Source organism: Malaclemys terrapin, chromosome 14, assembly GCF_027887155.1.
Source record: "Malaclemys terrapin pileata isolate rMalTer1 chromosome 14, rMalTer1.hap1, whole genome shotgun sequence".
In the NCBI taxonomy this organism is placed as follows: Eukaryota; Metazoa; Chordata; order Testudines; family Emydidae; genus Malaclemys; species Malaclemys terrapin.
This window is the reverse complement of record NC_071518.1, coordinates 27749617-27770573: the sequence shown is the minus strand read 5'-3', so window position 1 is coordinate 27770573 and position 20957 is coordinate 27749617. Positions and strand designations below refer to the sequence as shown.

Below are 20957 nucleotides of genomic sequence, written 5' to 3'. Positions count from 1 at the left end.
GAGTGCAGTCCACGCCATCCTCCAGATCATTAATGAAGATATTGAACAAAACCGGCCCCAGGACGGACCCTTGGGGCACTCCACTTGAAACCGGCTGCCAACTAGACATGGAGCCATTGATCACTACCCATTGAGCCCGACGATCTAGCCAGCTTTCTATCCACCTTATAGTCCATTCATCCAGCCCATACTTCTTTAACTTGCTGGCAAGAATACTGTGGGAGAGCATATCAAAAGCTTTGCTAAAGTCAAGGAATAACACATCCAATGCTTTCCCCTCATCCATAGACCCAGTTATCTCCTCATAGAAGGCAATTAGGTTAGTCAGGCATGACTTGCCCTTGGTGAATCCATGCTGACTGTTCCTGATCACTTTCTTCTCCTCTAAGTGCTTCAGAATTGATTCCTTGAGGACCTGCTCCATGATTTTTCCAGGGACTGAGGTGAGGCTGACTGCCTGTAGTTCCCCGGATCCTCCTTCTTCCTTTTTTAAAGATGGGCACTACATTAGCCTTTTTCCAGTCATCCAGGACCTCCCCCGATCGCCAGGAGTTTTCAAAGATAATGGCCAATGGCTCTGCAATCACATCCGCCAACTCCTTTAGCACCCTCGGCCCCATGGACTTGTGCTCGTCCAGTTTTTCTAAATAGTCCCGAACCACTTCTTTTTCCACAGAGGGCTGGTCACCTCCTCTCCATACTGTGCTGCCCAGTGCAGCAGTCTGGGAGCTGTCCTTGTTTGTGAAGACAGAGGCAAAAAAAGCATTGAGTACATTAGCTTTTTCCACATCCTCTGTCACTAGGTTGCCTCCCTCATTCAGTAAGGGGCCCACACTTTCCTTGACTTTCTTCTTGTTGCTAACATACCTTAAGAAACCCTTCTTGTTACTCTTAACATCCCTTGCTAGCTGCAACTCCAAGTGTGATTTGGCCTTCCTGATTTCACTCCTGCATGCCTGAGCAATATTTTTATACTGGTCATTTGTCCAATCTTCCACTTCTTGTAAGCTTCTTTTTTGTGTTTAAGATCAGCAAGGATTTCACTGTTAAGCCAAGCTGGTCGCCTGCCATATTTGCTATTCTTTTTACACATCGGGATAGTTTGTTCCTGCAACCTCAATAAGGATTCTTTAAAATACAATAGGCTCTCCTGGACTCCTTTCCCCCTCATATTATTCTCCCACGGGATCCTGCCCATCAGTTCCCTGAGGGAGTCAATATATGCAGTATAGACTTGCTGACAATTGCTGGTATCAAGCAGGATGATAACTATATCTTCAATACCACACATTTAATTTTGGTCCATGTTATTTAAAAGAGCAAATGTTTTCTCAAGCATAAAATTAAGTAACAATGACTAAAAAGCCTTGGAGTATCCATCTCTAGCTGTCACTCACCATTTCCAGACATACACAGTGGTGACACTTCACTGTGGAATGCTAGGAGGAGGGAGTAGGTGCTAATTAACCTGTAAACTTGCTCCACTTTCAATACTGAATAATACAAAAGCCCACCAGCCTGGAAGGCATGGTTCTCCCTTATTATAAAGCTCTCCATTACAAAGCCACTCCCCAGACAAAAGACTACTGCTCTGTCTCACAACTCCACTTCAGTTCATTGTAAACATTTTGACATGCATTTTGCTAATACACAATCTCCACTGCTCCCAAGAATAACCTTAAGGAGAGGGTCATTTCATTATTTAAGTGAACACCACTGAAGGCTCATCTGCCCACAGCTTAAGGTTTGACTGGCATATCAGAGCTGCTTTTGCAATCACTGATGAAATAGTAAATGGGACTCTCTTTCCACTCTCCTTGGTTATGCCCACACAGCCCCACTGAGAAAAATCTCACTTACTGTTAACAGTTTAATAAAGGAGCAGCTTTCCTCTCTTCCTATATTATTTTATCTATTTTGATGTCTACACATACTGATAAAGAGAGCACCTATCCTTACACTGCAGGCACCTTGCACATATCATAAATACACAACCTGATTAATACTCCAACATAACTTAAATGAAGCAGTATAATTCAATATAACCTCTACCAGCACATCACCCTCTCCCTTCAACACTCCTTATAATTTCCTCCACCACTGACTCCCCCTCCCATTTTCAATTGCCTGGGGGAAAAGATGGAACTTTGCAGCATGCACCAAATCCAAAGAGGCCCCCACAACATGGATCAGCTGCAAACACCCACCCCCCTCTTATTTACATGAGTGGGTCTTCAGTTTGGGCACCTCTGCTAATCTCAACAGGTGAAGTAATCCATGGTGGTCTTTCAGGTAGGTATATATTTGTCCATTTAGGGCACATCTTCACTACAGCATAACTCGGGTGGTCAACACCTAGGTTAGCCTAACCTCGGGTAAGAGTAGCCATACTGCAAACTCAGCCTTGAGTGTGTCCACTCCACTATGTCCACACTGGTGATGCATTTGTTTGTGCGAGGCACTAAGACTTCAGCAGGCATATCCCATGGTTCATAGCATTGCTGCCACTCTATGATTCTTCTTCCAGTGAATTGTGGGAGAACTTCTGGGCACACGCGGGAACTGTGGGAGAACCTATCTGTCCTTGTGGGCACATGGGGCGGGGGGGAAGAATTGTGGGAAGGTATTGGAAAATTATCAGCCTTCGAGTGGTTTAGACTTCATCCTTACTGTGGGCGGGTTACCAGCTCGAGCATGAGCAGCACTTAGGTTTTACCCTATACCCCAGAATGGGCCAGCTGGCTCAGAGATTAAGCACCCCTACACTTGTGAGAGGATTTTGTGTGTTGATGGGAGACAAGTTAGGGGCGACACCTGAGCCTTTGTTAACTCCACAGTGAAGATTAAACCACAGGCCTTGGTAAGTCAAAACCCAACACCTTAAAAAAATCACAAAAATCCACAAGCAGCCAGTGGAGATCATGGAGCATAAACTAGCCATCAGTTCCATCATCTATACCACATGGCCATTTCCTGGTCTAAAAATTGACTGGAAGGGATCTAGGACACTGAAGGAAGTCATGTGGTCTCACAGGTCACCCTCTACGATCTTCTTAAATAATCTTTCCCAAGAAGGATGATGGAAAGAGAGAGAGCAGTAGTAGGCTAAATCATTGCCATCAAGTGATAGTTTCTTGAGCAAGAGCTGCACTGTTCAGTGTTTAAGAGTTGATAATAGCTTCCCCTGCCGCAGTGGGCGGCCATGAGGCGCAGAGGTTCAGCTCACATGTGGCAGACAGGCATTAGGCCCTCCAGCTCCCGAACTGGCCCAGGTGGGTGGCAGCATAACCCTTTCTTGCGGTGGTTGGTTATTTCTGCAAGTAGGATGTGAGCTTTTCAGAACAAGATGCCCTGGCTCTTGGACTGGATAAAGAGAGCATGAGCAGGTCAGAAAAGTCCCTTTTCTGAGAGGAAAATTTCACAGCCTCCCTCCATCTGGGAAGAGGACTCAAAAGACCTTCTTCTTTCAGTGGCACTCAAGTCTCTGACCCCCCTCTGCTTCACCTTCAACGTGCACAGATTTGTGTTCACAACAATTTATGAACACTAGCTAATTAACTCTCATAACACCCCAGAAAGGTAAAAACACAAGTGGTTCAGGCTGACAGTTTCAAAAAGGCGCAGTGACTTTCAATGCAGATTGGGTGCCTAACTTCCCGGGGACCTTGTGAAGATCCCAGCCTAAGGCCACAGCAAACAAATGGTGGCAAACCATCAGAGTGCAGATCTTCCATGTTCCAATCCCAATCTCATGCCTAAACCACTGGATGATGTGGCATTTTACACATTGAACCACAAATAACATTGCTGCAGCAAGGAACATTATTAGCACAGAAAAAAAGACTTTAGTAAAGTTAAGAATTTAAATGTAAGAGGAAGGAAATTCTCAGTTTAAGTCCCAGACCAACTGTACACCTGTCCATCCTTCACATAGGGGACAGAGATCTTGCCCTAGTCTCAGACACTTTCCATGTAAGTACTAGGGACCACACCCATTGTCACATTCTGAGCATCTGGACCAGAGAATACCTTGTCTAATCATGTGTCCATAGCCACACTACCCTTAACTCTGCCCTATGCATCATTACCAGTCCTTTGTACACAAGCTGAAGAACTGCTCCACTCCATCCACCTTCTTGTTACAGGCATGAAAGTCTAACCCTTTCCATGATCAACACTCCTCTGCTCTGTTCCCCAAACCAAGATCTCTACTTCTTCACCCAGGGAAAGAGGGCTGCTTCTTCTGCATCCCTGCCTGATGCACTTATTATAAAATAGGAAGGTGTGAGGTTGAAGCCAGAGTGAACCTCATGATGAGTGCATCTTCTAAAATGTATTTTTCCCTCATGCTTGTAAAAGATGATGATTTCGTACCATATATACAGGCAATTTTTAAAGTAGGAAAAAACATTATAATATAATAAGGTGACAAGGAACACAGAGAAAAATCAACAAAAAGAAAATCCTCTCAATTTTTCTCATGTTTATCTCTAAAAACCCTTCATAAATTCTCTTTAAACCTTCAACAACAGAAAATTCACCATTCTGCTGATGCTATCAAAAAATTCACCCAAAGAGGCTCTCTTTAAAAGAAAATGTTATAAGGAGAGGAAGTGGGGAAAATGTAACGGAACATTTCCTACTAATTAATCATAGCTTCATTAGTGTGATGTTATAATGTCCACTTGGCCTTATTAATTGATTTAGCTTTGAAATGCTTAGGTCTTCATCACTGATTGCCACAATGACATCCAATTAAAAGCAAACTTAAAATACATTTTAAAAAAACAACAACCCACAAATGATTTTAATGCAGACAAATGCCAGAGTTTTCTGTAATACCTCTGAGATTTCTAATGTTGCTATTAATTTTTAGTACAGTCTTTAAATTCCAATGACTCGAGTCACTAAGGAATTCTAAAGTACCTACAATCATCAACCAAACAAGGAATGCTTTCAGCTCCTTGCCCTTAGAATCGTGAAGTATAAACCCCAAACTTCGTGCAAAAGGAATTTTTAAAAAGAAGAGTGTATTTCTCAGGATGATGATGCTCTACCAAAGAGCAGCTCAGTTCCTTTGTGTTAAGAGACTAACAGCCCTTCTTACAATATTTCAAAGCAGCAGCTGTGACTTTGAAATCCCAAGATTTATCCTGGCCACCTGCTTTAAAATTAACCAAAATAAACATGTTGGGATGGTCCAGAGTCATAACCACAAGATGGGAAGACAGAATAGGTCATTTCATGTTAGAGTGTCAGATCCTGCAGATCACTGATTTCAATGGGTGTATTGTCTATGTGAGGACTTCTGGATTATGCCTGAAATGCAAATCTAACTAACTGCTTATTAAGGGCGAGCTTGAGATGTCCTTACTCATAATGAGTAATACCTCACTCCACAAGTAGTCCCCTGTTGGCTTCAATTGGAACACTCCTGGCATAAAGTACCATTTGGTGTGTTATCACACTCTGACCCTAAATATTTTGTTTGCTCCTGGTGAAACATTTTTGTAAGTTATGTAACTTCTGTAGCAACAATAATGATAAAATATCAATCAAAATTTTAAACCCTTATGCTTTTCAACATCATTAGCCCATTTGTTCTGATTTGAAAAGTTGCATCAATGTTGTAAAAATGGCATCCGACAGTGTTAATTGTTGCTTCAGTGGAACATCAGAATGTCCCTCACTACAACAGTTGACCCAGCACGATACATATCAGTTCATCTACATAAATATCTCCAGGCCTGATCCTACTCCCCTTAAAATCACTTGCTAGACTCCCATTGATTTCAATGGGAGTTGGATCCAGCCCTCAGTTCATGACTCAGTTGCCTATTAGCTAGTGTCAGCTTTTTAAAAAACACATTAATATTAAGTTATTTCAGAAATGGATTGCAAGGAAAATGTAATTGATTTCCCACCCCCAAACTCTCTTTCCAAACTACAAAAGAAAAAGCAACATTTAAAAATAAATACTCAGATTCCTAAAAGTCAATTTAAAGAAAATGTTGCTAGAAAAAGCAGGCTAGTGGTAGAGGATTTTCCATTTTCTACTCGCTTGTGGCTTGCTCACTCGTTGCACACTCATTGCAGATAAAACTTTGACTAAAATAACCAAATGTAACATTAACAGAGCCGAAGCGGGAATGTGCACGGTTCTCTCAGTGATGACTGGCAAAGAACCCATTCCTTGAGCTTTAACTTCAGAAAGAGGCTTTGGAATTGAAAAGCCTGCTGTGTTTGTTTTTGTTTTTCCTTTTTTTTTTTTTTTTAAATAAATTACTCTTCCGTTTGATGTCTATTCTAGCTCTCTTTTTAAAAAAAAGACACACATCGGGTTAAGATGAAAACTGCCCACACGACAAGTTTGTGTTTACAAGCTTAATAGCAAGTTTCATTTGAACACAGGTCAATGCGGCTCTAAGAAAACATCACATACCAAAAATCACACATGGTTAGAACACATCACGAGCAGAGAGGAATTGTGGACTCAGTCTGTGAGGCACCGAGCCAGTCTGAGAAGCCCTTTGAAGTTAGAAAAACATCCTCTGGTCAGAGCACATTTGTGAAGCCGTGGGACAGGCGCTTTAAACAACATTCACTCTGAGATCACCTGCGGTGTACTGGTGGATAGGCGCCTGTGTAACTTTAACAACATAACCCTTTATACTCCAACAAAATCACTCTCTCCAAACTGTATCATATCAATAGTGTACAGTCAAAAGTATTGCATGGCAATCCCTGCATCATGCAGCTCTCTCTAGAACAGGGGTCGGCAACGTTTGGCACGCGGCTTGCCAGGGTAAGCACCCTCGTGGGCCGGGCCAGTTTATTTACCTGCTGACGCGGCAGGTTTGGCCGATCACGGCCCCCACTGGCTGCGGTTCGCCGTCCCGGACCAATGGGGGCGGCGGGAAGCGGCGCAGGTGAGGGATGTGCTGGCTTACCCTGGCGAGCCGCGTGCCAAACGTTGCTGACCCGTGCTCTAGAACATCATTTCAGGAGTTTCATTAAGGTATGTAAAGTTTGTGCAAAACTTACTGGTGAACAGAACTTCATTAATGGATAAAAAACACTGTTTTATCATCAGTCAAGATGACAACAACTGAGAACTTGGAGAAGCACGGGGGCCCATCAGTGTGATCAATGAAAATCCATGCTGCATGAAACCCAGGATGTAGTTCAGCTTGCTAGCCCCTGGACAAGTTGCATCCAGATACCATGGGGATTACATTTTGTTTTGGCATTATTTTAATGACTCAGCTATTTGCAGCCAAAATCTTTTCGTCTTTTCCCCCTCTCCATGGCCAGAAGCTGAGCCCAAGCATCAGAAGAACCTCTTTCAAGCCCTGATCTTGCAAACTAAGCCCTGTCTGCAGACCTCTGTATCCCCACCACATGTGCAAGCCCCACAAACTTCACTGGCATTCTGCTCAGTTGTAAGAATTTCCCCACAAGAATTGGCTTGCAGGGTTGGGGCCCTGAAGTGGCAATTCCTTTAAGAACATAAGAACGGCCATACTTGGTCAAACCAAAGGTCCATCCAGCCCAGTATCCTGTCTACCGACAGTGGCCATGCCAGGTGCCCCAGAAGGAGTGAACCTAACAGGTAATGAATGATCAAGTGATCTCTCTCCTGCCACCCATCTCCACAAACAGAGGCTAGGGTTACCATTCCTTACCCATCCTGGCTAATAGCCATTAATGGACTTAACCTCCTGAATTTATCTAGTTCTCTTTTAAACCCTGTTATAGTCCTAGTCTTCACAACCTCCGCAGGCAAGGAGTTTCACAGGTTGACTGTGCGTTGTGTGAAGAAGAACTTCCTTTTATTTGTTTCAGACCTGCTGCTCATTAAAATTTTAATTGGGTCAACTTCCCTATGCTTAATTCTTCCCTCAGTCAGACACGCACATCACTGGAATCAACAGGTCTGTGCTAGTTTAATTAAAAGCCAAATTTCCCCCTTGCCCCTTCATTTTTTAAAACTACGACAGCTTTATCCTTCTGGCCTAAATTCTACCCTTAAACATACCGAACAGGTCTCCCTCAAATCAGTGCATTTGCACAGTTATATAACTGAAGGCAGAAACTGGCCTACAACAAGTCATTCTAGAAAAATACCACAATTTGAAAAGACAAGTAATTTTTGCCTTTCTATTTATTGTGGGCATACCCTAACCACAACTTTTTTGCAGAGTTCCTCTTGATGCTGATAGAAGCTCTGACTCTGCAGTAATGATAAGATAGGGATCTCCTTCTTTGCTTTTAATATGCTCTTAAGAGTATGAAATTAAGGTTTTTCTCATCTACCAATTTGGCCCTTCTCCATTTGGGAAGTGCTCAGTCCGTCCCCTCCCTTTTCCCTCTCCCCTCCCCCATGGAGGTGAAATTAACAGCGTTTTGTGTTTCAGTTCCTTGGTTGTGCGCCAGTATTATAGAGGTCACCATCAGAAACATGTATAACACATGGAATAGGGTCAAAGAATAGCTACTGCTATGGAGCTAGAAAGGGACCTCACAGTACTTTTGTGGCTACCATAAGACATTACTTATTGTTTGCTGTTTAGTTTTTGCCCCATCCAAGATGCTCCTCACTGCAGCATCTTTAATTCCATAGCACCTGTCATTCCAGTTCTGGGCCTCTTGGCAAGAATCAGAGGGTGCCACTGGTTAGGAATAAGTTATATTGGCAGAGATGTTCTTTGGGCATGAACTGTGTGTTTTGTGCACATAGGCTAAGCATTGGCAGAGCTTGCATAACCCCTGTCCTTATTAAGGGCTAAATACTACCTCTGGATAAGAGCACAAGGCAGCCATGGAGTTCAAAGGACACTTAACAACCTAAGTCTGCCCTGTGCTTGGTGTTAGTTAAGCACTTTCACAAGCATCTGTTTCATCCAAATGGGGAAAAAAACAACCCAAAAAAAACCCCGACCACCGTCTATCCCTCCTTTTCCTGCCCTCTCCCAAAAAAACACCCCAAAACAGTTAAACCAACCATCTTGAAAAGACCAGGGGTGTAAAGTCTGATGACCACATTCTGGGTAATCACATTCTGCCTCCTTATAATCCCCCATATAGTCTCAAATGGATACAATATTCTTCCTCAACTGTTGTGCTTAGTGTCCACTGCTGTATAGCTGCCATGCTTCAATCTATCTATCAATGGCTGCATTTCCATGGTAGGTGAAAGGCCACCTATAATAGTTGCAATAGTAATAATATGAAAAATTTGCTACCCAATTTTCTGTGGCTTGGTCTACACTACAGCTGCCAGTTGATCTAAGCTACACAATTTGAGTTACGTTAGTAGTGTAACTCAAGTCAACGTAACTTAGATCTACTTACCACGGGGTCCACAACAGGAGACACTTTGCCACCAACATTGCTTCCACCTCTCATTGAGGTGGAGTACAGAAATAGATGAGAGAGCACTCTCCCATCTACTGAGCATGTCTTCACTAGACCCGCTAAATCGATCCCGCTGCAGCACCAATTTAGCTCCGTAGTGAAGACAAGCCCTATGTTACATGTTAGTCCAGAGAAAAAAAAGGTTGGTATGTGTCTTCAATCAGCCATAAATAAACCCATTTTAAAAAGATGTTTATTATGGAAATGCGGGTGTGACCTATAATGGAATCATATAACAGAGCTCACTGGACTTAAAAAATTAAAAAAAGTCAACTCCAAACCATTAAAAACAGGTATGTGATATGTTAATGGGCTGTTCCCACGGCACTAAATAATATTGTAGCTAAAAGCCCTATTCCTGATTATCTATGAGAATTTAACCTGCAAGGTAATTGCCAAAATCCTTACTGAATTGTCAGAGAAGAGTGAGTGAATAAATTGCCATGACTGGGAGGAAAAATGCTGCCACTACAGGATCAATGCAATCACTGGTGGATGAACAAGCTGTTAGTCTGGCCATTTTACTCCTCCAGCCTCACCAGCTGATCCCGCAAAGAACCTGATTCCAAGTCCATAGAACTCAATGAAGTTCCTATTAACTTCAGCAGGTTTTGGATCAATTCTGAAGAGTGCAGGAAAATAATGTGGAGGTTTTACAGATGATGTAAATAAGACTTGCTCAACCCCAAAAGTTACTTAAAAATAAAACTATCCAAATATTTGATTTAAGGCATCTTAAAGACTCCTTTAATACATGTATTCATATTAGGAACAAACCCTTGTACATAAGCTTTACATAAATAAAAAATAGTTTAAACTGAGATAACCTGTAACATTTACCCTCAAAACAAAATTAAACATTCAGCATGGCTAAATGGGGGACAGTATTTCCATGGGAAAATATCAAATTATTGTTTATTTTTCTATAAGTACTTGTTTTGGAAAGTATTTCCTGCCCACCTGGTCTTAGGTTAAAAGCCACAGTCTGCATTTAAACAGTGTGTACACTTTAGAAAACTATGAAACTTCTTTTTTTAAAAGCAGAAGCATATGAAATTATTTCATCCACTTTTCATATAGAAAGTCTACAGCTGACCATAAAGAAATAGGCAGGCTCCCAGTATAAACTTGCTAGGATTACATCAAAGACCTTCCTCTAGGATTAGATGATTGATTTCTTCAGTGCTTTTTAGAATTTCTTCCAGGATATTTTGGGTTATTGCCTTAGACCTTGCTCAGCTGGAATGACAGATATTCTCCTTGCTAGATTGTGATGTTCTCTCTTTTAGGGGGAGAGAGTGTCTGTAGCATATACACACGCACACTATGTGAACAGGGAGAGACAGAGAAAGACTTGGAAAGTTCACAAACAAAATTATTATTTATTGTTTTAAAAAGAGAGAGGTTTATAATGGAAACAGTGACACAGGCTTAACCACAGCATCTTATGCAATCCACAGATTGCCTTTTACTCTAGGAGCTCAGGATTCTGTGTTCCTTGCTTAGGAAAAGCTCTCCCTGAAGTCAATACGAGATTTTCCTGGACAAAGAGTGCAGGATCAAGGCCCTATATAGGCACTTGTGCTCTATATGGCACTTTTGCATAAGACTTAGTTTTACACTCACTATCCTTTTTACTTATCTCTTGGTTCCTTTCCCCTGCATAATTAACCCTGGTGGAATTATAGACATTTTCAGCCAGGACAACAGGAAACAGCCGAGACTTTAGCTACCACCATTATCTCTTTGGAGAATCAGACAGCAAACTATCTCTGAGGGCACCTAATACGCCCTCCTGCATCCCTCTTGCTCCCCCAAGACAAATCATTCACCTCGGTACCACACATAGTTCACATCAGACTGTGGATCAAAAGATCCAAGTCTGCTCCCAAATCCCATTCCTCCTGCAAGACAACACTTTGTACTCTTACTTCCCTACTGAGCTTATCCCCTTATTTTATACCTCACAGCATGTGTGGCTGCACCCAAGATCAAACGTTCATGCATGATTTTCTTCCACTGATCTTGAATCACAGAGTTATACTTTAATGGGAACCTCAATATACTTAATCCTTTAAAGCTGCCACGGTAATGGCCCCAAATGCATTAAATTCCATCATAAGCACAAAACACAAAGTATTTCTTGGGGATGGACAGCACACAGAATGCGCTGACCACATGCCAATCCATCTAAGATCTAACGTTACATATGCTGTGTACATTTGCTAAACTGAAGCCCAAGGTTAGTTGGCAGAAAATCTAGGCACTTTAGAAGTTTTATAAATTAAATTCTGTTCAGAATAAAAGCAGTCTCCTCTCCATACTTCAGAGGAAATCCATGGATTCACAAGGGACTCTCCCTGCAAGTGACACAGTGGGCGGATGCCTCTAGTGACCAGCTTTAAATCCAAAGTCGGTAACATCCAAAAATTAGTTTGATGGTCTCGCCATCATAATACAATTTGATCTCTTTAAAAGATACAGTCTGGCCCAAGTCAGTATGATTTGCATATTGGCACTCTTTCGGAGAAGGCATTGACCCAAACAATGGGGTGTCAGGGCCAGTCTAGATGGTTGTGAAAAAGCATGGATGACACCGTACCAAATATTTCAAAGGGGGCTGCCTTCTGTCTCCCTAATTTTTTTAAATGTACCTTCATCAACTGCAGCTATAAACTGCCACTTATCTAAGCACATAAGTCAGTAAATTCATATATACATTTTAGTTTGTGGATGTAGTTACCCACATGCATTAGCAAATAGGACTGAATTTACACATGGAGTAAAAAAGGCATCGTTTTCCCATAGTCACTTTTCAGAGTTGAAGTGTACCTTAATATATACCACAAAGTCAGAGACTCTTAGTCTGATTTTTCAAAGTTGCAGGTACTTCCACTCAGTGCAAATGGTGGAGAGAGTGGGGAAGAGAGGTGACATGTTACAAAGAATTGCTCCAAATATTTCTTACATTTCAACATCTGCCATTTACTTTTGTACCAAGTTCTGATGCTAATATTCATGAAGCTTAGTCATCCACAAGAATTTCTATAAAGGCCAACTGGTGGGAGGTGCGCCAACTGCACGTTCTGATTTGTTTTAAAAATCATCATTGAACAACAATTCCCCTCCTTCAGAATAAAATCAACCCTTACACAGTTTCAATACTCAAGTGACTCCTCTTTCCTCTGTTCCTAACCCAGTTCAAAAGCAACCAGTCAAGTCAACCGAGATCATCTTCTGAGGGGTGCCTACACTTACTTAGCTCCTCCTGGGTCTTATTATAGATCTTAAAAAAAAAAAAAAAAAAAAAAAAACCTTACAGAGGACCCTTCTGTTAATGAACTCTAGTGTAAAGAACATTTCCATATGTCCAGAATGTAACAAATTTCTCATCTTTGTTCTAAGCAAGAAGTTTTAGTATAAAAGCCTGGAAGAAATTATTTACATTTAAGACAATATGGAATATAAAACATCATTGTTCTATTTCATCCTAATTTACAGAGGAAGAGAATGTATTCCATAAAACAGCCTACCTTTCATGAGAATTAAGCGTGTATAAAACCAGGAGGTGCTATCTGTTACTGGAAAGCCTAAGTAACATAACCTTCCCATGTCACTCAGATTTAGACCTCCCTCAGCTACTAAACAGGATATATTTCATCATTATAAACATCAATCTCAGTAACTTCAACTTTCATATTTTTCATTGTCTGAAGAGATCAAATAAATTGATTTAATAAGGTTTGTTTGCAGAGACTTCACGGGCCATTTAGCTTTCTAATCAACATCCCAAATTGACAATGCACCACATTAAATCTAAAGTATCTTTGAAACAAGCCCAGATGAAATGCAGATCATCTCCCATTCACCTCCTCCATATGGCTCAAGCAAGTCAACTTTTTAATTTCATAACACAAAATATTTAATTTATGATTTTCTTCATATGTCAATTTAACCTCCGGCACATAGCTTTGAAACCATGTAAGGATGTCTAACACTTTCCATATGGCTGCTGCATTGTGGCTTTTAATTGTACCAACTGGTATCATTCAAGGATAATTCCCCTGGAATCCAGTTTTCTGCTACAGTATTGGTCAATTCACTAATCTCATCACCATGGCACTAATACTTTCAGAGATTCTTTGATTTTTAGTGTTCATATTGTAATTTTCCCAAACCAGCACGTTCAAGATGTATTATGTGCACCAGTAATTAAATTGTCTTGGTTTATTGGCACCAAAATCTCAACAGTACTTAGGGCTTTTCTCTGCTATTTCTTTCATTGCAAAATTTGGGTGAATTTGTTTTGGTCTACTACACCTGATGCATGCAAACTTAACAATTATTCAAACCCTAGCAATACCTAGAACTGACAAACCCATTGCTAATTTTAACCAGGTTTCTGTAAGTCAATATAGTATATTAGTTACAATATGCCAACAATGAGAGCAAGGAGGCAAGTTAAAAAAAAAACATTTTAAGTAGTCACACAGCAATATGGTAGACAGATAAATTATCCAATAGCTATATACGGATATTGCTACCATGACAATAAAAGGTCAGCCTCTCAAAAGAGAGTTCTACTCATGAGATGGTCTCCAAAAATATTGCTAACTAGTGTTTAAAATTTAACTCTACCATTTTAATGGCCTTCCAGGCAATGTGAATCTGGACAATAAATCAAAAAATTATTTTTAGGGAATTATGTTTTCATTCAGCACACATGACCTATCTGCATGTGTGCTTTACAGACTACATCTACGTACACATACACATGCATGCTTACACACACTGTTAAACAGATCAATCTTTTTTAAAAGAACGATCCTGTTAGAAGAGTATCGAAGCTGACACTTTGCGGTCTATTCTCTTCTCAAACAATGCATGGAATGCCCATTAATGTCAATGGAAGTTACAGGCATAGAACATATGGAAAGCATGCCCCAATCTTAAAACCAGTGAACTGTTTTAAACTGTTCCCAGCCAGGGTGTGCAATCCCACTGATGTTAAGAAGAGTGAAGCATGCAAATCAAAAGCTGTATAAAGTCCTAACAATATACCGGTACCTAAAGTCTTTCCTAGTTTTCCCATCATGATAACTTCCAACTTGGCTTAGTGGGTACCAGTTTGTTTGGGACCATACAGGCAATTAAAAATTACAGATTTTTCAACCCAGAACTCTGATTTTGATGAGACACTCAAGTAAGAAACTAGTAAAATTTGTTATGGCTTTGAAGATAAAAGTAAATTGAATTAAGCAAATGCTATATTTAAAAATTTCCCCTCTAGCGCAGAGCTGCTTTTTAGTTTAAAAAAAAATTCAAATAATGGTGGTCTGCAGAAATAGTTTGTAAAAATAAACAAGATGAATAAATGAAAACTGATAAAGGATAATCTGTTCAGTGACAGGAAGCTTTTCCCTTTTCCTCCAGCCTCAAATTAACTCCTTCATAAGTAGCAACAAACATGTATTCTACTTCCCTAAAAGGCTTTGTAATGTACAACCCTAGTGGTTTCAATTAGCATTAAAAATAGAAGATAACTCAAGCCATCATTCTTTTCATGGATGCCACAAAATTGCTTTTTTCTTTAATTCAGTGTCATGGAATGGGATGGCTGCAATTTAACCCCAGCCTACACAGTGATTAAAAAATTTAGAGCATAGCAGCCCCTGCTGGGCAGGTGTCAATGCTTTAATGAGATCAGAGCTTTTATCCCAGAAGAGAAGGCTGTTTACACACCAAAAGTGCATATTTCAAATGCAATCGCTTTACCCTTGTTCAGGCCTTCACCCAACAACAATTTACTACTATGACATCCTTCTCAGATGACTGATGCATTTGGCAATAGTTGGACACTAATTAGCTTTCTCCTCATGAATGTTGGGGGGAAAAAATCAGCTGAGCAAAGCTTCTTCCAATCAGGAAATACTCTAAACTACAGTTCAGTAATAGACCAGCTCTTGAATTTTTGAATCATGCTCCTGTCAAACAGTTCAAGATTCAGTGTACACAAATAGTTCCGTCAACTGGTTTAGGAAACTCATCCATGTACATTCCATCTTATATTTTAAGTGAGCATACTAAACTTTATTTAGCAAATTTATTCATTCCTTGTTGCTTTAAAACAGCTACATTAGGGTCAACTTCCTTGGATGACAGAAGTGAAGCAGACCATTTTAGTGGCCCTGTTCTTGAGAAAACAGTCTGCAACTGGTTTATATCCTGATTTATATGTAATGTATTGTCAGATTTCTGTATTATGAACAATTTTTCACCAAGACAATCCAAAATGTCACAGCACAACACTGTTGAGTGCTCTCAACTCTCATCAAAAGCCAAGAGAAGATACACAAAATTTCACAAAATCAGGCCCAAAATGCTAGACAGATCATCATCATCATGATTCTTTTTAGAGATTCCTGAGAAGAGGCTCAAAAGTGAACAAAAATATTCCTAGAGCCACTGATTTTTCTCTAATTGTAAACTCAATTGGATATTTCCCTGAATCCACAGTCTCATCTCTTTTTGATCCAACTATTCCTACCACAAACCGCAATAGCATATGATTTTTCACTAAAATCATCATTAAAATATGATTTTTTCCCACTAAAATAGGTTTTAATGGAAAACCAAACTTTCAACCATGGCACAAGCACAAATAAAAAACTTTGACTGATTCAAGTATAACAGTCCGGTATTGTTTGGGTATGTACATTTTTATGTAGCATTCCATGAAATTGATTATAAATATTAGTCACTTCTACATCTTGAAATAAACTAATAACTAAGATGCTAGGCTGCAGTCCACTTGATAGCTTAGGGGAATGGACTAGATGATCTTTCGAGGTTCCTTCTAGCCCTGCATTTCTATGATTCTGTGATATCTTGGTAGATCAGTGAATCAAAGATAGATCTTAGAATTGGTCTTGCAACCTTGACTCCATAACCTTTATACACAGCATATCTGTTTCGACTATAGTAGTAGAAATATCTGCTTTCATATTACACAAAATTCATATTTTAAGGAACCTTAATTAACTGTCACAGCCCGCTTCCAGCAGGATGCCAATAGCATTAAAGCAATTAACAGGCAATGAGGCCATATATTCAGGGCAATATCAGGCCACCATTATTTTGAAACATTCTACACCAAACTATATGGTAGGAGGTACAGTCAACACCCTCTATGGAATAGTGCATTCAAGCACATTTCAAATAAACTAATTTTAGAGGACAGTAAAAAGTACGGATAATTTAGCTAGTTGCTTAATTAATTAAGAAAAACATTTACTTTTTACTAATATATACAGAGATGAATAAAACTCATGGAGTTAGTTTTGCAAATTTCTCAAAGTATCGTTGAGATTCAAAAAACTTATGTTGGAATTTGTGAGGTTTTTCCTGTATTTTAAACTCACGTTTTCTTTTTGTATTCAGTTTAAATTTGAGACTCTCTTTCCTAGACAAACCTGCCAGTTAAGGGTAGAACACACACATCCAAAAGTTTGACTCATAAAAGTGGGTTTATCGGAAGAATAATTGCAAGCAGAATTATTATATTCTATTTATTGACACAGATTATACACACACTATTTTAAATGAGAAATTCTTTCTCCCACTGTCATCACCTTTTCTGCAACACAAAACTCCAAGTCAAACCCTCAAACCAATGGTGGCTAAGAGAGTTTAACAGTGAGCAAAAATAATTTGTCCATCAATAATAAATAACACTTATATAGCATCTTATTCCTTTCACCTAGCCTCCAATGATCTCCAAATTATTTATCACGCCTCACAAGATAAAGGTTTTAAGATTATAGACCCCCAAGCACAAGAGAAAGGTTTTAAGATCCCAACATAGTCTCTCATCCATTCTCACATCTCAAACAAGAGGAAAGGTAAAGTCCAGATGTTAAGTAAAAACTGCACCATTTAAGATGAAATGCCTCCTCACAAACACAAAAGTCTGCAGGATGTTTGGTGATGCTGCCCTGACTGTGTTTTCTGACACACATTCCTGCACTGGGAAGCACAGATTCCAGTCTCCTCATCTCTCAGGTTACTCTTCCACTGACCCAGTTTAAGGGATTGATCCAAAGCACATTGAAATCAGTGGGAGTCTTTCCATACACTTCAGTGAGCTTTGGATGAGATCCTAAAAGAGTAGAAGGACAATATTTGAGAATCACTGTCTTCTACACCCCATCATTCCCTTGAGTTTCAAGGGACAGCATTAAGAAAGAAACCTACAACCCCACTCTTGCCCGAACTTCACACAGAGAATTTAGGGGGTGGTGGGGTATATGGACTTCCCCCAGGAGCATATGCTCACAGATGAGCTGGGAAGTGACAAGTGGCAAGCTCAAAAACTCTTTAAAAAGAAAATCACCAATGCACTAATCATGTGACCAAATCAGTAAATAACACTTTTGGAAAGTAGTAAAAAGGCTCTTTCGTGGCTCGGCTCTCCTGAACTCCTATGTCAAAGAGTCACAGCAATAACTCTCTGCCACAGACAGTAGCTTCTCTTGGTACGTTTTGGGAGCTGGGCGCATTCCAATGGTTTTCTGTTTGTTCCTGTTTGCAGTGGGTTTTGTACTAATCGTCCTGCTAATAAACTAGTGGGCAGGTGCTTATACTTCTCGCAGTCTCTTATGCCAGAGCAGAGTTTGTTTTGGGTTTCTAACCTCACCAAAGGGGCACAAGGAAGGAAGCCACCCACGGGGGCAGCCCCTAAAAGCAGCATCTGGGCAAAGGAGAGCCGCCTCACAGCTGATCCTGGGAAGGGAAGGGAGAAAGGGGCTTGGGCTTTTCGTGTTTGAAGAGGAGAGGAGGAGGGGGAGTTTGTGCAGCTGAGACACTGACATACCCTGGTGCCGGAGAGCCTGCAAACAGCCCGGTGCTGGCAGCCTTGCAGGAGTCCCGTACTGCTGCCCCCGCTGCTACCGAAGTATTTCTGCTTCACCATCCAGTCCTCAATCCCTTTCCGAGCCAGGGAGGCGTTCACTGCAAAACTATCACCTAAAGAAAGCACAAGAGACAATGCCACACACTGGAGCAGCACACCCATGCCCTCTGCCTGCCCCAGGGTGGGAGTGTTGGGGGATGGGGGTGGACCAGCACCTGGGGCATAAACCTGAGCCGGCCACCACAGTCCCACCGAACCCGCCGCAGAAAGTTTTAGGGGGAGAGAGGGGTGGGGGTGTGTGAAAGTTACTAGCAATACAGAGCCATCCCTACCTTCTGGACTTTCTCTGGGTTTACAAACGGCAGCTAGGCAGGTCCATGGGAAAGTGTAGGGGGGAAAATAATAAAGGAAGATCATTAGACACCAGTATAAAAAAATCACAACAAACAACACGAAATCCAAACCAGGGGGAAAGGGGCTGTGGGAGTAGCAAGTGAAAGGAACTAACCATGTTTCGAGTGAAGTTTCCCCATTTCTCTGCATTGATCTGCAATTACGATTCATTGGACTGTTTTCAGTGGTGGTTTTTTTTTTTTTTTTTTATAAAATCCCAACGTTTTTAGAAATCCATGTGCTCCACTTTCCCCCCCCGCTAAAGCAAAAGCAAAATCAAATCTCAGTTCCCCTTCTGCAGCACGGTCCTGCGTTCCTCCTCTCTCTGCTGAAGTCTTTCTCCTCTCTCTTCTCTTTTCCCAAAGACAGAGGCGGTTACAAAAGACCTTACTTCACCCACCAGGGAACATGATTGACACCTCATTGAGATTAGACCACTTGCAGGCAGCCTCTGGATTCCTATTGGACTGAGGCGGCACATGAAAGGGAATAAAGATCCTTTTGGAGTCTCAAAAAAAAAAAAAAAGGAGCAGCAGCAGCTCTAGTGCATTTCACTTCCAGCCAGACACAGGCAGCAGAGCACAGAGCCACAGAGAAAGCCCAGGGAAGGCAAAAGGAGGAGGCCTCTTTCTAATAACTGAAATGTGTTTGCTAAATCAGATGCACTAGTTCATACAGCTGCAGGGAGGAAACTTTGGGAACGCGCTGCACGCTCTAAACATACTCGGGCCCCCGTCATTCCCCACGTTTAGCTGCAGCTTTCCAAATTTTTCTTCCCCTCAGGGCTGAATGAGGAAAATATACAACCTCTACCAGCCCCTGGGGTTGCACATTTTAATAAAAGGTGTCTACTGAATGTGTGTATTTTTATGTTTTCCTCCCATTGGTCCTGATTCTCCATGCCAGCCAAAGTGATTTCACTGTAGACACAAGGCAGGGTGGGTAATAAAAGTGGCTTTATGCCAGTTTTGCAGTACCTAGATCTGGGACTGGCTGAGAACTGGAGCAGTCCTTGGTGCAAAGTACAACAGCCTCTGAGGCTGCTCTAATTTAGGTTTTGCTGAAACTGCCCTATAAGGCTGACCAGCAGCCCAGAGCAGGCTGGAGTGCAATGTGCTCCAGCAACACACCCTATGCTTCCCTTATATGCCAGTGGCTTCAAAGGGGATTGTGGCACGGGACAGTTTCACTAGCACTTCAACACTGGGGAAGTGCCCATATTCCAGGAGTATTCCATGGGGGAATTAACAGTATTCTTCCAGGTTTGCAGCCAGCTCAAAGGAGCTGTAAGGAACCCCAGAATCAGGACCATCAGCTTCCACAGGACTTGAAAGCACTCAAACCTCACAGGATTAACCCCATAGGGCTGCAGGACTGGACTCAAAATCAGTTTATCAAACATTTTAATTACCCATTACTGTGCTCCCTCAGAAGCTAGTGTCTCATTAACCTCTGGGTGTTTTGCCTGCATCAGGACCACAGGTCTGGATGCTTCTGCTATATTTTCAGTGTTTAAAAAAAAATCTTCATATGAATGAGCTCATACCCCAGAGTAACATACTGCCTTGTCATTACTGATGCGGAATGCACCCGTACCTGGAAATTTAATACAAATGTATACCTTCTTGTAACTTCTGCAAGTTATTCTTCAGCGTAAAGTTAATTCAGGCACTCAGATACTGAGGTGATAGGCACCATAAAACCACATAGCCCTTGATTCTCAATTTCCTAATTTCCAGGAAAGCTGGGGTGTTTTGAAAAGTGCAGATATTCTACAGGTGTAAGGTTCAATACCAGAGATATTTCTTAATGGCTTAGGGTGCTGGACAAAAGCCTCAATCAGCCTTAAAAAATAAATGAATAACATAAATCAAACTTTAAAAAAACCCTTCTCTTCCTTTTCCAGCATTTGGGCCAGTACTATTGTTTTACAGATACGATACATCAAAAAACTTGCAGTTTTGTAAAGAGAATTTTTAGTCATTAAAAACTTATTTCCTTCCTTCTGCTGGTCATTATTTTTTATTTTATGAAAATCACATCTCCCTCGGGATTCTTGAAGTTCAGCTGAGAGAGATAAAAGAGAACAAGAAGAGCAGCGTGATTACTAGTTTAAGTTTTGAGAAAGAAAAAAATGGAGATTTCCAAGAATTTTACGCTACAAACCACTACTCAAACTACACAGGGATTGGTCCAGATGGGCCCAGGCCAAAAAATTCCAGTCTACATCTGTGTT

The 20957-nt window shown here is 41.0% G+C and overlaps 1 protein-coding gene across 3 annotated transcripts in view; it reads right to left on the bottom strand.

Annotated features, from left to right (window-relative positions):
• Positions 1-19198, bottom strand: part of NKD1 (NKD inhibitor of WNT signaling pathway 1) — a 159086-nt gene extending 139888 nt beyond the window's left edge. For 2 of the 3 annotated variants that reach the window (XM_054048668.1, XM_054048670.1), the window contains exons 1-3: positions 18837-19198; positions 18661-18693; positions 18290-18441 (exon numbers count right to left, since the gene is read on the bottom strand). In XM_054048668.1, the coding sequence (XP_053904643.1) occupies positions 18290-18441; positions 18661-18693; positions 18837-18861 (210 nt within the window). In that variant the 5' untranslated portion in view covers positions 18862-19198. The remainder of the gene's footprint in view (positions 1-18289; positions 18442-18660; positions 18694-18836) is intronic. The other variant, XM_054048669.1, reaches the window with a different exon arrangement.
• Positions 19199-20957: the final 1759 nt, after the last annotated feature.